The 15273-nt window shown below is 42.9% G+C and overlaps 1 protein-coding gene across 3 annotated transcripts in view; it reads right to left on the bottom strand.

Annotated features, from left to right (window-relative positions):
- The window catches only part of GGNBP2 (gametogenetin binding protein 2), a 17200-nt gene continuing 1927 nt past the window's right edge, over positions 1-15273 (bottom strand). For 2 of the 3 annotated variants that reach the window (XM_048324306.1, XM_048324303.1), the window contains exons 3-14: positions 12413-12493; positions 10594-10847; positions 9883-9981; positions 7209-7322; positions 5495-5704; positions 4361-4535; positions 3287-3481; positions 2582-2732; positions 2215-2340; positions 1982-2133; positions 1353-1601; positions 1-657 (exon numbers count right to left, since the gene is read on the bottom strand). In XM_048324306.1, the coding sequence (XP_048180263.1) occupies positions 454-657; positions 1353-1601; positions 1982-2133; positions 2215-2340; positions 2582-2732; positions 3287-3481; positions 4361-4535; positions 5495-5704; positions 7209-7322; positions 9883-9981; positions 10594-10847; positions 12413-12493 (2010 nt within the window). In that variant the 3' untranslated portion in view covers positions 1-453. The remainder of the gene's footprint in view (positions 658-1352; positions 1602-1981; positions 2134-2214; positions 2341-2581; positions 2733-3286; positions 3482-4360; positions 4536-5494; positions 5705-7208; positions 7323-9882; positions 9982-10593; positions 10848-12412; positions 12494-15273) is intronic. The other variant, XM_048324304.1, reaches the window with a different exon arrangement.

The raw sequence follows: 15273 nt of genomic DNA on the forward strand, positions 1-15273 counted from the left end.
TTTACTATGCATATTAATAAATATTCTTTATTTAAATTTTTGCACATTGCGCTTTAACATATTACATCCAAAACATTTTGCAAATGGATGTCTACTTTGTAAAATCTTATATTCAGCTCCTTGTCATTCTGTACAGAATTATAGGTACAACATTACTTTGCCACTAGTTTGCTTTTTTGTAAGTCTCACAGGAAGAGAAACATTGAATAAAAAGAGATGGCTTAAATTAGAAGAGAGGCTTGCACAGCTACTCAACTAAAGATACAAGCCTGGAGAAAGAACAAAATTAAGGAAATCACCTCCACCAGCCTCCCACCAAAAAAAAAAACCAAGAAAAAAAAAGAATCACATTAATTTAAGATAAAATTTTGCCGTAAGTCACTAAATTAAGTTTGGAAGGAGAAGGCGCAGTAGTCATCTCGAGTTTCAGTGACAGACAGAGTTGGATTGGGTTCAGTTGGCTCCAGCTGTTGCCAGCCAGCTGTTGCAGACGGGCCCCTTGTGATCGTTGAGGCGACAGTACTTGTTGAACTTCTCCTTCAGGTGCTGCCGGTACTGCTCCCGGTTGCTGTAGAAAGACTTGTTGTTTGCCATGAAGGACTGGATTTCATCCTGGGAGATGAACAGTTCCTCGTCAGAAGTGCATTCTGACTCATCCTGCAACGAGAACAGGGATTTCAGAGCTCCAGCACTGTCCTCCTGTGCAGCACATCCATCCCCAGCCTGCCCTGTCACACCAGCCCAAGTGCTGATCCGGACACCCGGCTCACACGCAGGGCTCTGCTGGGCTTGGGGTGAGAAGCAGCCACTTCAGTCATGAAATGGATGCAAATCAGCTTCAGTCTTAGCACATTCCCATGGGAAGAGGATGGTTTTTATTAGAGGGTTTTGGGGAAAAGGTGGGGAAAGAAAAAGGAGAAAAAAAAGGAGGGGGGCGAGAGGGAAAAATGGGGGGAGGAAAGATGAAAAAAGGAAGGAAAGAAAAGGAAAAAGTGGGGAAAGAAAGAGGGAAGGATCTAAATAAGTGGAAGGAGAAGGAAAAGAGAGAGAAGAAAGCTGCCCAAGGAGCCTGCAGTGGGAAGTAACATTTGAGGCCTGAAGGCAGCAATAATGCCCACTCCATGTTAGGGAATAATGCAACCTTGACAATGAGCACTTACAACACAAGTTCTGTCACTGCATTCCAGTGACAGTTTCTCCTCCTCTGCAAAGCATTCAATTATAAACTTCCCAGGGAATGTGCACAAGCAAATGAACACTGGGACTCAATTCCTCACTGGGAGTTGAGTTCTCAGCCCCACAGATTAAAGCAGGATGCTACAACCTAAAATTCAAAAGCAGTGGTTACTTACAAGGAGCTCCACTAAGCTTTTGGCACCTTTTCCAGTATCAGGGACAAGTGACATTTCTGTAGGTTCTGCAAACTGTGACACATTTTTCATATGCTCAAACCAAGGCAACTGCTGGCCGCTTTTGTCTGCGCTACAGCAGCTCTCAGCGTGTGTGTCTTTGGTCTTGTCGCGGTGAAACTCTGTGTGCGTGAGATTTCCTGAGGTCTCTCTGCTACCTGCATCTGCCAGACAGCTTCCAAGTTTCTGAATCTGAAATGGAAAAGAGCCTGGAATGAACTGCCAGCGGTGCTTAACATGGAATATTCAAGTTTTAGCTGGAAGCAGAGGGAAAAGAAGGGAGTTCAAAGGAGAGCAAGGGTAGATACTTGTTTTTAAACGTGTGCATGGGGAGCTGGGGGTGGCACAGTCACTGAGGGTGAGTAAAAGTGCACATGCTTAGGAACACAGAAGACACTCCACCACAACCTACTCCAGGAAGGACTTCAATTCCAAACCTTGGATGACAAGGGGACAGGAGACCCCTGTTACCCCATTTTCAGCATTAGTCTCAATCGAAATTTAAAATCCTTCTGTAACTACTTTCAAATGTAAGCATTTAGAGAAGCAGCTGGCAGAGCCATGTTCCTTACGTGGTCATTCTCACACTTCAAAGCTTTACTTTTCTTTTTCTTCTTTTTGTTTTTGCCTTTTGTGTTACTCTCCTCTGCATTAGCCCAGCACTCCACGCAGCTATCTCCATCCTCCTCCTTGTCGTCGCAGCGATGGACACAGGCATCGTCCCCTGCAAAACACAGCCAAGTTTCTTCTGAGATGCTGCAGCTTTGGGGGTATTAAAGCACTATTATCTTCTTCCCAAACCTACCATTTTCATCATGGTTGCAGATGCCCTCAGTGCAGGCCACGTCCGAGCCCTCCCGGGACCCCGTTTCGCTGCCCTCCATGCTTGAGGAATAGCCACAGTCGCTGCCAGTACAGTGTGGAGATAAACCTGAGACAGAGGCCAAAATTACTGCCATCTGTAGGAACTGCTGCACATTCTTTAGTTATGCCTCTAACAAGAAAGAATTCAGAGAACCCCAGACCAGTTTGGATTGGAAACGTCCTTAAAAATCACCTCATTCCACCCCCCTGCCACGGGCAGGGAGTCCTTTTTAAAAATAGGTGACCACTGTTCACCCCATATATGGCAAATGCTTTTTAAAAATGAAAAGTAACGACATTTAACATACCTTTCTTGATTTTAGGTGAGCCTAATAAGGTACCACTACTAGGACAAGTGCAAGAAGTGCTTTCATTAGTAACAATTACTTCTACGCAGTTGTTGGCTTCTTCGGTGCTACCACAGGCTTTGCAGCTGCTTTCCGTGAAGTTTGAGTTCTCCTTCAAACAGAAACAAAAAACACTTGCAGGCACTGAAAGCAGCTCAGCCAGCACTTTTGTAAAGGATACTCTTTCCATGAGAAAAACCAGCTGACACTGACTGATAACGGCATTGCTTAGAATTCTTCACAAGTACAACACAACTAAACAAAACCCCCATCAATTTACCTTGACCTACAGTCACGGCCCATTAAGGTCAGCCAAGAGATCCTGAATAATAATTGCACTTAAAGATTCCCCTTCTCCAAGAATTCCATGGTAATTGCCTACAAGCAGCATTTGAATCCCCAGGCTCTAAGTGATCTTTAAGAAATGATAGCTGAAAAACAGTCTGGCATAACCTGAACCTCAGACTTAGGATTAAAAAAACCCCACCCCACCAAACCCCCAAAAGCTGAGGAGTTCCAGGTAAACACTTTACAAAGACTCTGCTCATCTGAAAAAGTATTAAATTCCACCAGCGACCAAAATCCAGTAAAACCCCTCAGGAATTCTACCATGGAACAGTGACTTGATGGATGAAGCCCCAAAAAGCCCCAGCTATCCACATTTACCTTTGCCTGATTGATTTCCTTCTCTTCTGCTGCCTGCAGAGGAGCAGGAATCTCACACACACATTTATTTTTCCGTCTGTTCTTCCTCTTTTGGCGTTTCTTCTCTTGTTTAAGCTCTCTCACTCTTTCTTCTTCTGAAAACTCTTCACAGAGCTGTTCCAATCGACTGATGCCCTGCACTTTTTCCACAGCCATCTGTTTACAAGAGGTTAGATCTATTTATAGAAGTTATCACAATTCAAGCTTTTACATTTATAACAAAAGAAGGAGAACAGCCAGTAATGAAGTCCCAGTAAAACAACTACTGAGCACAGGAGAAAAATGCCCACCCAGATGCAGTCACTTGGTTTAGCTTGCTGGAAACTCAAGTGTGGGGGAGCTCTGTGTTGCACCTATGGCCCACAATCACAATTTTCAGTGAAGAGTTGCAGATTTTAATCCGTTGTTGGATCCATGATACTCTGATCCTGCGGGAGTAAAAAAACTCCAAGAGCTAACCAGCTCAAGGTTCCACTGTGATCTTTCCCAAACTGATTTTCCTCCTCCTTCTCTGGTGTTTTAGAGGTTTTTAGAGAGAGCAGTTATTATGAATGGAAGATAAACACAACAAAAAAGATCCATGTCGTATAAACTGTTAATTAATATTAAGTATTGGTATATGTTAAAGGAGCCACATGGAGTTCTGTCTGAAGCTCAGGATCCCACAGGATCAGAGTGCATTTGGAACAAGCTGAATGCAAGTTAGCAACCACTTCTGCAATTCAAAAGCACATCCTCCAATTTTACTCACAAACGCAGTAAAAAGCTTTTGTAGCCTAAGCTACTTGAAACGCAATCAGGTAGAAAGCCAGAAATAACTGAGAGTTAATAACACAGAAAAGTTCAGTGTTCTGTAATGAAAGTAAAGCAAGCCTCAATCTCTTCTATTCCAGGTTATCCCACATGGGAACATGCTCCAGCTGTGCTGTGCACGGATGTCACACAACTGAACGCTCTCGACACTCTTTACAGCGACAGTGGGCCCAGTTACTGCAGCAATTCAAACACAAGTTGGACAAAACTCGATGTTTTTACCTCAAAGCTCTTGCGTAAAGCATCAACGCCCAGGTAAAAGAGCATCTGCCACGTCTGCTCCTCAGCCCGCAGCTTCTGCCAGATCCGGTGCAACCTCTCGTAGAGGTGGATGCCCAGGCAGGTGAGAACCTCCTCCTGGGCTATGTCTATTGTCTTGGCGTGCCTCTCTCTGCGTCTGGGGGAAAGGGGAACCAAAGCAGAGCATTGTTAGAGCAGCTGGAAGCCAACCAAGGGATCAAAGCAGGGCTGAAGTGTTCTCTGTAGGTACAACTGCAGCTGTGTTTGCAGGAGCAGCCTGGCAGGGCTCTGCTGTGCTGCATGCAGATGCAAAATAGAAAGGACCAGGTCAAAGCCACCACTGTGAAGCAGCACTGTGCCTTGCCACCACTGACTTCAGGTGTCACACCCTGCTCTTCCTAGGAAGGATCAAGAGTTTAAATGCCAGAGATGCATTCTTTAGTGTCCTAAAATTTGCTAGAGTTCACAGCAATTATTTCACCATCAGTTAGCTCAAGCTGAATAAACACACAGGGAATTTTATACATTACTTACCGTGCAAAGTAAAAACATAATCTGTTCATTATCAATCTGTTATCTATCAATCTGGTCAATCTATTAAGGGAAAACCATTATGAAAGGATTTACCCTCCTCATTAAACAGTTATGACTGAGCTTTAAAGGTATTGAGGTTGGAACTAGATGATCTTTAACATCCCTTCCAACTCGTTCTGATTCTCCAGTACTGAGCTCAGAATTGTACTTTTCACTGGAAGGTTTAAAGATGCTTAAAAAAGGTTCAGAAATACGCAAATGGCAACAAAACTCATCTGAACACTTGGCATTTGGCAAAACTCAACCAAGGTTCTCTTTCTATTTCGCATATTTGAACACCTCAGTGGACAAGCAGGCAGCTCTAGGGAGAGAACAACGAACTGCAAGACACTTGGCAACTTTTTTCTTCCAAAGCACAGGTGACACCTTCGAAGCGCTCTCTCCGAGCCTACATCACTACAAATATTCACAGTCACGAGTTCATCACACAGCAAAGAGGCAAAAAGCCACTTTGGGCAAAGACATTGAAGAGTCAAATAAAGAAGCAAAGCGCTAGATAGCCCACTCTAGCCAATTACATACTCATACCCTCCTGCGAACTCGGGCTCGGCCCGGCCCAAGAGGTGCGCGATGAAGTCGGTCTCGCAGCACACGTGGATGTGGCGCTCGTGGGGGCAGCAGCGCAGCCCCTCGTACAGGGCAGCACAGTAGCCCTTCTCCTTGCTGCAGTCCAGCTCCCCGATCAGGATGTTGTAAGCACGCAGCACTTTGTTCTTGCAGTCGGTGCAAAACCTGCGGGACGGCACAGAGTCAGGCTCCGAGCGCGCTGGGTAAGGGGGGACGCGTCGGAACTGGGGCACGGGAGGGTTGTGGTGCTTCAAAAAGTGTAATTATTGTAATAATATTTTGGCTATTGTCCACCTAAATCGACTGTGAATTATCCCACCTATTCTACATTACTACCCTGGAGATCAACTTCCATCCTCCGAAGTGAATCGCTGATTCGAAGAAATTCCTACACGGAATTCAAGTCAAAGATCAGAAACCTAACAGTGAACAAACAGTGCAAACCAGGGCAAAATCCCTCTCAAGCAACACATGCCACATCAGCTTATAGCAATTCTTTAAAGTGTACTCAAGTGAGTGATAAGAAATAAGGAAAAGTTTCCTCTGGTGCCTGCAGTACAAGAGCAATCTTTGTTTCCATTACAAACATATTCTGAATTATTAGATTGCTGTGCTGATGGCCAAATGAGGGTTATTTATAACACAACACACTCATTTTAAACATGTGACAGCTCATGTGTGACAAGAGTATACTTATAATTAAAATACAAGCAAATTAAGCTCATTCTATGTCATAAGAGGAGTAACCTTCAAGAGGCTACAAGATCTCTTGCTGGATGACTCTAAAAATGCAAGTCAGACAAGCTGCTCACATTTCAGCTCAGAAAGCTGGCTCTCCATGCCAGCTCTGGATGGTGTTTTTCCCTTTCCTAGTGTCTCCAGCCACTTGACAGCACTAAGTCAAACATATTTTGCTGTTAGAGCTACGCTACCTGGCTGCTTTCTGTGGTGGAAGGAGAGAAAACAGCAGTATTGTTGCAGGTTAGCACCAGGAAGGCAGCCAAGCCAGTGTTTAATGTCACAGGAGATTAAAGTTATTTTGTTTCCAAAGTGTTATTTCCACAGCACCACCGCCCCCGCGCCCATCTGTGCCCCCACAGTTCATATCAGAACCTTGAGACTGCTGGAAATTAAAACTTTTCCATCAGCACGGCAGCTCCTGTGCACATGCAACTAATAATTCAGTGGCTTATTTCCGCCCTGCAAGAGACATTTAACAGCACAAGGCATAAAAGAGTGGTCTAAAACAGTGCTTTAAAGGCAACACCAAGCCTAAAATCTGCTTGCACTAGCGCAGTTCACAGGATTTTGAAATGGCACACGCTCCCTGAAAGCCTAAAAACAGGCACAGCCCAAGAGCAGTGAAAGAGTGAATGAGTATACACAGTTTTGATACATTAAACTGTAAATCGTAATTTAATCCTAGCCAAAGAAATTAAGATGAGCAGCTAAGAGTTCAGAGGTTTCCACATTTTCCCTCTCATTAAATACAAAGAATATTTCACCACCTTTGTCTCATCAACCATCCCAGTGCAGCCTGGCAATGTCCCCCATCACCACCAAGCCGAGATCTTCAGTTTCACAAGAAAAAAAATCCTCTACATTTTGAACACTTGGATAAAACCACGTATTTCTCAAAAGAAAGGTGTGGTTTGTTCTTTTCCCATACCTGTGTTTCCGTAGGTAGGTTTCTAATGTTTCTAGGAGACAGCTAGAGTCGATCAGAACTACTTCATCCCTGCATTCCTGGGACATGAGCTCCCACACATCCATCCAGCAACCCCTGCAAGGAACAGAGAAACAAAACTGTTTGTGATCCTGGTGGGGGTCAGGACAGAAGCCCAGCAGAGCCTCATCCTTTACCTGACTGCTCCCTGGGAGGGTCCATAGCAGAAAATGATGCTACACTTGCTCTCTTTCCTCTTCCTGTCTTCTCTGTTTTTCTTAACTGCTCTTAACTTCTTTGAACTGAGTCTGCTACTGCTCCCTTCACTGTCACATAGTATTACCAAACATTTTTCAGACCTATAACGTATATATTATCAGCTAGTTATTTTTCCTAAACAAATCCTATGGAAAATGCTGCTCTGTTCTTCAATCTATTTTGAACTCTTTCTAGCTTAAGCCTTAACATCTATGAAAGTTTGGGTCAGACCTGAGATGCAAATTCTGCTGTCCATGCTTATAACTAACCCAGGACTCATCACGACTTTTTAGTGTTACAGCTGAAAACCAGTAGTGATTTTTAGAATATTACTTGAAGTACAAACACATACAAGTTTTAACACTTGTCAGCTGAAGACAATTTATTAAAATAACAAAAGAAAAAAGCAAAACAAAAACAAACAACTCTTACCATAAAAAACCATAAAACACCCTACATCAAATTTCAGAAATTTGTTACAAGAATACCAAAATAACTTTACAACACACGTTGGGATGTGAAAAAAGTGCATTAGAGAGCAAAAAATGGACTTTAAATAACAAGCCACAGTTACCTACAGGCTTGTCTGCACTTGACACTTTATCAGAATGGTCATGTCTGTGTCATGGATACAACAGAGCAGGATAATAGGAAGAAGCAGCCCCATTTCCTAATTAGAGGAGTTATCTGTGCCATCAACCAGTTTGCCAGGTCATAGGGCTTGCATTTTGGAGAGTTTCAAATGCTCCTGGAACCCCAAATGGAGCTGAGTAGCCAAAAGCCAGGCACAGACTGAGGACAGCAAGCAACCCTCGAGTGGCATTAGCTGCTTACATAACTCCTCTAATTAAACACACAGCTCCAACTCAAAGCCTTTTTTGTGTGCAGGAAAGGCCCAGCAGATGCAACTCATCTGAAGGAGTTCTTGTAAAGAAGTGCAGCAGGAGCTCTAGGCTGGTAAATGAAGTTTGTTCTGTGACAACTGGGCCTCCACAGCCCAGCCAGAGCCTGTGTCCACTGCAGGCAGATTTATTTGGATTTATTTGGATTTGTATCGATACTGATATACTTCAGTCACTTCTGTACAGAACAGAGGGGTTTCAGCTGAGGAAGGGGGTGCAAGTCCTGTTTCTTGAGCAAACTGCACTGCTCACCCACAGGCCATGTTATCTGATAACCCCAAAGCTTTACCTGCAGAGTGTAAAATACTGCTCTTCCACGTATTCCCTATTCACCTGCCAGCATCCAAAATACTAAGGGGATTTATTCCAGCATGAATTGAGGAAATAAAAGCAGCATTCTCCTCTCTACTCATTCAGCTTCAGAATTGTTCTACCTTGCCAAAGTGCTAACTGCAGGTTCCACAGCATATGTTCTCACACAGAAAAGCTTAAGCTTACTAAATATAAAAAAAAACCCCAAAACCCACTTTCATAATGCTATGAATTTGCTTTATTTAAAAAAATATGTATATACACCCCATACTCTCAGGATCTTGTGTAACATAAGCTATAAACTAATTTTATGAAAAGCCTGTAACCAAAATATAATAGAAGATAATGATTAGTCCCCACTATCCTCAAGCAGCACAAGTGAAAATCAAGTGTCAAATTCCACATGCCTGGTATCCCAGGGGATTTAACTAAACTCAGAGAGACTCCAATCTGCATAGAAAAATACATGTCCTGTAACTGGAAACCATGAGCAAGCTTTCACAGGTTGGAGGCTTAACCAGGAGCAGAACACAGCTGAGTAAAAAAGGTCCAGACAACTCCAATTGAGCCCAAGAGATTAATTTATTGGTCATTATATAAAAAAAATATATAAAAGGAGCCACCCCACAAACAAGAATCCTCCCCAAAATCCACAACAGATTTACAGGGAGTGTTTTTCTGCTTAACCAGCTGGAATACATCATTTCAACTCAAGACAGAGGCATATATGCATATTGTTCAGTGGTGTATTCAAAACATGCTGTCACATTCCTGAGAAAATACATTTTATGGAGTTCCAGTTTTAACCCTGCATCCAACCACAATAAAGCCTTGGTTAACAGTTGTGCAAGGCACTTTTAATAATCCCAAGCAAAATGAGGAATATTTATTTAGCACATACCCTTTGACCTCAGTGTGAGAAAATCTGCTGAGCAACCATTTTGGTCTAGAGCACAAAAACCAGTTTGTCTTTCTAGAGCATTGTTTATATCACAGTGCAGAAGCCATCCATGCCCTGAGCTTGCCCAAAACTCCTGGTGCTTCTCTTCCTCTCTCCCACAACTATTTAGGTCTGCCATAATCCAACTACTACTCTGGCAAACAGATCAGAGCATAAAAATTGATCTCAATGCTTAAAAATACATTACTTCCAATACTTTGCTTCCTTAAAATATCTGAATTGTTTATGTTACACACAGACTTACCCCAAAGGTTTTGGTTTGTGTGTGTCCAGGGAGTGTAGTTGACACCTCTTGTTCTTCTTACTTTTGGGAATTGCATCAATCATGTCGTTCAGTTTGGACCTATGAGGAAAAAAAATGTGAGGAACTTTGTATTCTCAAAACCTCTGGATAAGGTTACACTACCTCACTCTCCCCATCTCAATCTCCTCAACTTTGCACTAACCTTCCCTGCTTTTCCTGCTAACTGGAGCAAGAAGAATGAGCTGAAGCCAACTAGAAGGCCAAGGCACACTGTGCTGAGCACTCACTGTTTGCTCTGCTGACAGCTGAGGAACTAATGGCACTGGGGTATTTATTGTGCTCACCAAGCCCAGAAGGTTTCACTTTCTCAGTTGTTACCTTTCTACCCAAGAGCAGAAAGAATTAATACTTTTATTTTTTACATGCCAAGTAGTGAGGCAAACACTCTTCTTCCAGAGACCATGAAAACCCCCCCAGTGCCTGTGTCAGACGAATGACTGAACATTAAATATTGGCATCTTTCAGCTGCAATCATGGCACTGCAACTGGTGGTATCAAAGATTACGTTTGCTTTTTTCCCAGTTTAGGCAACAAGTAGCTGGAATTCATTGTGAAACATGGATGTTGAAGAGGAGAATGTACTGTGACAACTCAACATCCCCGAGAAGGCACAGAGAGCGGGGATGGTGCGAGCAGCTCGCAGCCACTGACCCGTGCACGTAGAAGAGTGTGTAAAGCTTCTTGGCATCAGTCATGCAGCTGCGAGTGACCGAGAGCACCCCCTTGGGCCCCACGGTGAGGGGCTCCAGGGCGGGGTTCCCCGACTCCACGAGCTGGGAGAAGAGGCGCTCCACGCTGCGCCGGCAGCCCACGCACGGCACCAGCTGCGACAGCGCGCTCAGCACCTCCCGCGACGTCACCATCATGGCAATGTTCAGGTCCTGCTGCTTCAGCATGCTGTGTCTCTGCAAAAAACCCAACAAATTACTTCATTAAACATTTATCCTCTGGTTTTTTTTTCTCCTCTTGTTGCCTCCTTTTACCAGTCATCTCAGCAAATGCTGCTTCGGAATAAACGTCCTGACCGGGAAACCCTTTTTCTCCACCTCGGCACAGATGTTGTAGGAAAAGGTCTCACACACAGACTGCAAGTTTTCATCTTCTACTCACACTCATTCTATCTTTGGCACACGGAAAGGAAATTCATGAACGCTCGTTGGCATTTATGGAAATCTCATTTACAACCAAGTAGTTCTGCTCAGACCATGACAATTTAGCAGTATTTTTCCTGGAAGGCTAAATGCCCTTTCCCATTACAATCCTACTAGCTGGAATTAAAGAAAGCACACATTACTACACAGGGTGAAGCCTTTGACTTCAGTAGTGAACATCCAAAGTCTGCTATTAATAGAACACTAATGAGAACACCTTCTAATATTGCTTACATCGATAAACAGCTGTAGATCTGTCTCCTGGCCCCTGTGTCAAACACATCCAGGCACACGTCCTCACAAAAAGCACATACCCTTCTAGTCCTTCTCACTGCTGAATTACTGCCTTGGCTTTCAGCAGCACTGGAGTGCCACCAGCAGAGCTGGGCAGAGGAGAGAGTCCCTTCCTCACAGCCCAACACACAAACCCACACTTGGGATATCAGCACCACTGAGAGTGAGGGTCACTCTTCCCCGGTCGCACAAAGCACAGCTTGAGCTGTATCTGCACAAGGAATGTCATGCCACCACAGTATTTTCTGTATTATTGTCACACCACACCACCTAAACACTCCTAACGCACAAAAGACTTGTCACAACTTCTGGGGAAAGGAAAAAAAGACCACACAATACAGCAGAACTCAGCAATACATCAACTGAAAAAATAAAGTGTTTTCAGCTCCTTCTATGCAATGTGGAAAGCAGAGGTACCATCAGGTAACATTTAAGGTTTGTGCTCTTAGAGGAAGGCCCATTAAATCATCTGCCAAGCAGTATCACTCTGCAATAACCCTCTTTCCTGTAATTAATTGTAGGAGTCACAGCAAAGCAGGAATGAGCTATTTTCACAACCCAGCTACACTTGGCATGCAGCACGTGTCTGCACTGCTGCTGTCAGCCTGAGTGAGGCTGTGCAACTCTGGCCCTTTGGACATCAAGTGGCATGATTCTGCACCTGCTACAGGTGTTAGGGTGCTACAGTTATTTGCAAGAATTTGGCAGATCAGTTTGTGTTATTGAAAAGGCAGTTCAAAACTACTTAGAAAAATAAAAATCAAGACGTATTCAGAAATTGTAGTTCCCATGGTGAGTTTTGAGCTCTCAGACATGCAGCAATTGCCTACAGACAAGACAACGTGCAATAAATGCTGTGGAATCCAGAGCACAACTGAACCCAGCGAGTGCACTTTGGTACCAATGTGTGATTGCTCCCAGGTGCTGACGTGTCTGAGGCACTCCAGGAGTCACAACCTCCTGGAGAAGCAAAAGCACAAACCTAAGGAAAGCAAAAATCTCACTTCTTAGGAAACATTATTTACCTGAATGAACTGTTTCAGTTGTGTGCTGTTATTCTGATGTCCATCGAGGTTCAGCACATTATCAGGAAATTCCATCACCATCTATACAAGAGAGGAAAAACAATTTAAAGAGGAGCTTTCAGACAAAAAACAAACAAACAAACAAGAAAAGCCAAACAGAGCATCAGTTGTTTTACTTTCTTGGGGGAAATAAGACTGAAATTATGTTAAATGCTCATTCTTTTCATTACTGGGGCTTGGGAAAGGATAAAAGTAACTGTTTCAGATAGTGAATATTTCAGCAAAGTAATAAATGCTTCAGTAATATAATGTTCTAGAGGCAGTTTATAAATGGCAACTCTTAAATAGCTGTTAGAAAGCAAAAGTTACTAAATGGACCATCAGTATTTATATTATAATCTACATGACTTGAGACCCTGCTTCAATTCAAAAAAATATATAGATACTTCAAAACACTGAGATCCAAATGGACCCAACAGCTTCACTCAATTTATTAGGCTCTGAGGAAACAGTCACAACAGTTTAATGACAGAGGCGACTCCTCCAAAGGCTAATTTCAAACCATATTAACCCAACAAGGTACTCCAAGGCATAGTTTGCTTTGTGTGATTGCAGCTGCAACTCTCAAGAGGCTCAAAGCAAAATGTTAAGCCTACAGAACAATGTGATTACTTGTAAGTAATTAATAACATTTCTTATCAAATTATGAGAAGCAAAGAGGGCAATTTCTTGGGAGGGGGCAGGAATCAGTAACTTCCAAAAGTCCAAAAATCCAACTGTGCAACCATGGAGTAAAATGAAAGGAGCTAGAAATATGTGTAAAGCCTGGCTTAGCTCTCTTCTTTGTCCAAACAGAGAAATAGAGAATTTGTCAATATGAATTCTGAAAGGTCACTTTAAAATCTCAAAGACGAAATAACAACTTTGATTAATAACTCCAATGCAAATGAACACCAAATAAAACTGTCTGATTCATCCTTTTTCCTCCTTCCACCTTCCCTCAGCTGTCTAGGGAAGGCAGAATTCCCTGCTGTCTGCCTAATTGCCAACACTACCTCCAGAGAACTCACACACTCACTTTTCCAGGCACTGAACACCACTCCAAAATAAACACCATTTCTCTGAGAACAAGGCACTATTTTGCTGTCCCATGTGCCCCAGTGTGAGCATTAGCACAGCTGCCTTATCTTTGTGCAGAGCAGTGCCACAGCCACTGCCAATCCTAACCCTCAGCTCCTTTTGCAGCTTCCCTTGCTCCTGATCCATCCACACCAAGCAGCTGCACCGGTTTCTGCTGCAGATTTACAGGTTTCCTACATCACTAATGTGGTGTTTCTGTGGGCCAGGAGCTACAAGCAAAAGTGAAAGCTCTATCTGCTAATAACAGAGACAAGAGATAAATCTGCCTAGTTTTCCCCCCTCACCTTCATCTCCCACTATCAGACAACACCCCGAGGTATTTGGTACAACAGAGCAAAAGAATCAAAGACTAAATTAATTCATGTGTCTGATGAGATTTTATTAAGTGGTTAAACATCAACCACCATCACACCCCGAACGGGAAGGGGGAAAAAAAAAAAACCTGTAATACCACATCAAATGGAATGCCTTCTAGAAACCATAAAAGCTGCTTAAGAAATGAAAAGGGCTAAATATTGAAACCTCCTTTAATTTCTAGCTGAGCCAGAAGGAACAGGGAACTGTGGTGGTGAACAATCCACTCGGGGCAGCACCATCTCCCTGCACCTGAGCTGCTTCCTGGGCTACTACAAAGCAACATCCCAGACTAGGAGCACATGGGCCATTCATTCCTAATTTGCAATCACTAATCCACTGATTCTAGATTTAAGGCACAGATTAACTCTTTTGTCTGACTAAGAGGCACATTAGTCCCATTATTTTTAAAATCTGAGTTTTAAAAGAGGTCAACAGGAGCCAGTTACTATCAATAACCACCATCATTTTTTAAAGATAGTGCTGCAGATGTAAAATTCTGTTTCGAAGACAGCTGCATGTCTTGTAATAGCTCTCATTAAGTATTTAAAAAATAAATTATAGATGACAGACAAGGAAGCTCAGAGTTCATTCACTTGCTTCTGCAGGTTTTTTTTAATAAAAGCCTCCAGAAACCACCTAGAAATCCAAGTACCTTGTAACAACAGTAACAGAATGAAAAAAAAAAAAAAAATAGAATGGATCCAAGATAAGATTTCTTCATGGTGAGGATGACTTGCACTTGCATAAATGCCTCTCCTCCAGATGGATATAAAACTGATCTACAGCCAGAGGACCCTTTCAATCATGAGGATGGTGTAAAAAGCAGAAGGGCAGCAACAACACAGTGCAATTATACAAAGTTTGGGCCCGGTGTTAAATTCTGGGACTAAACCACAAATGGAATTTTAGGTCTGCTGAAGTCATCTACCTGACGCCTGGTACAGCTGAATTTTCACTTTCAACCTATTACACACAACAAAAATAAGAAGAGCTTGGCAAGTCCACATGACACAAACTAATGGGTAATTTTTATAGAGAGTCCAGGAAGGAAAAAACAAAACAAGAGAAATCCAAGAGCTTAAAACCACATGCAAAATGAAAGAGCAAAATAACTTTCAAGGTGTGGCCAAGACACCAAAAAACTCAAACTTACACTATTCCTGCACAGTGCTGGGTTTTCCAGGTCATCAACCCCTCTAGGAGGGGCAGATACTGCTTTGGACAACTTTAGGGGAAATTTTGCCTAATATATGAACACAGTTAACCAGAGAGAACCCAAAAATAATGATGATATTTGGTAAATTAATAATATGCCGCCATTCAAATTGATCAAAATTAAAATACAGCAATAAGACACTGTTCAA

This window comes from Corvus hawaiiensis, chromosome 20 (assembly GCF_020740725.1).
Source record: "Corvus hawaiiensis isolate bCorHaw1 chromosome 20, bCorHaw1.pri.cur, whole genome shotgun sequence".
NCBI lineage: Eukaryota > Metazoa > Chordata > Aves > Passeriformes > Corvidae > Corvus > Corvus hawaiiensis.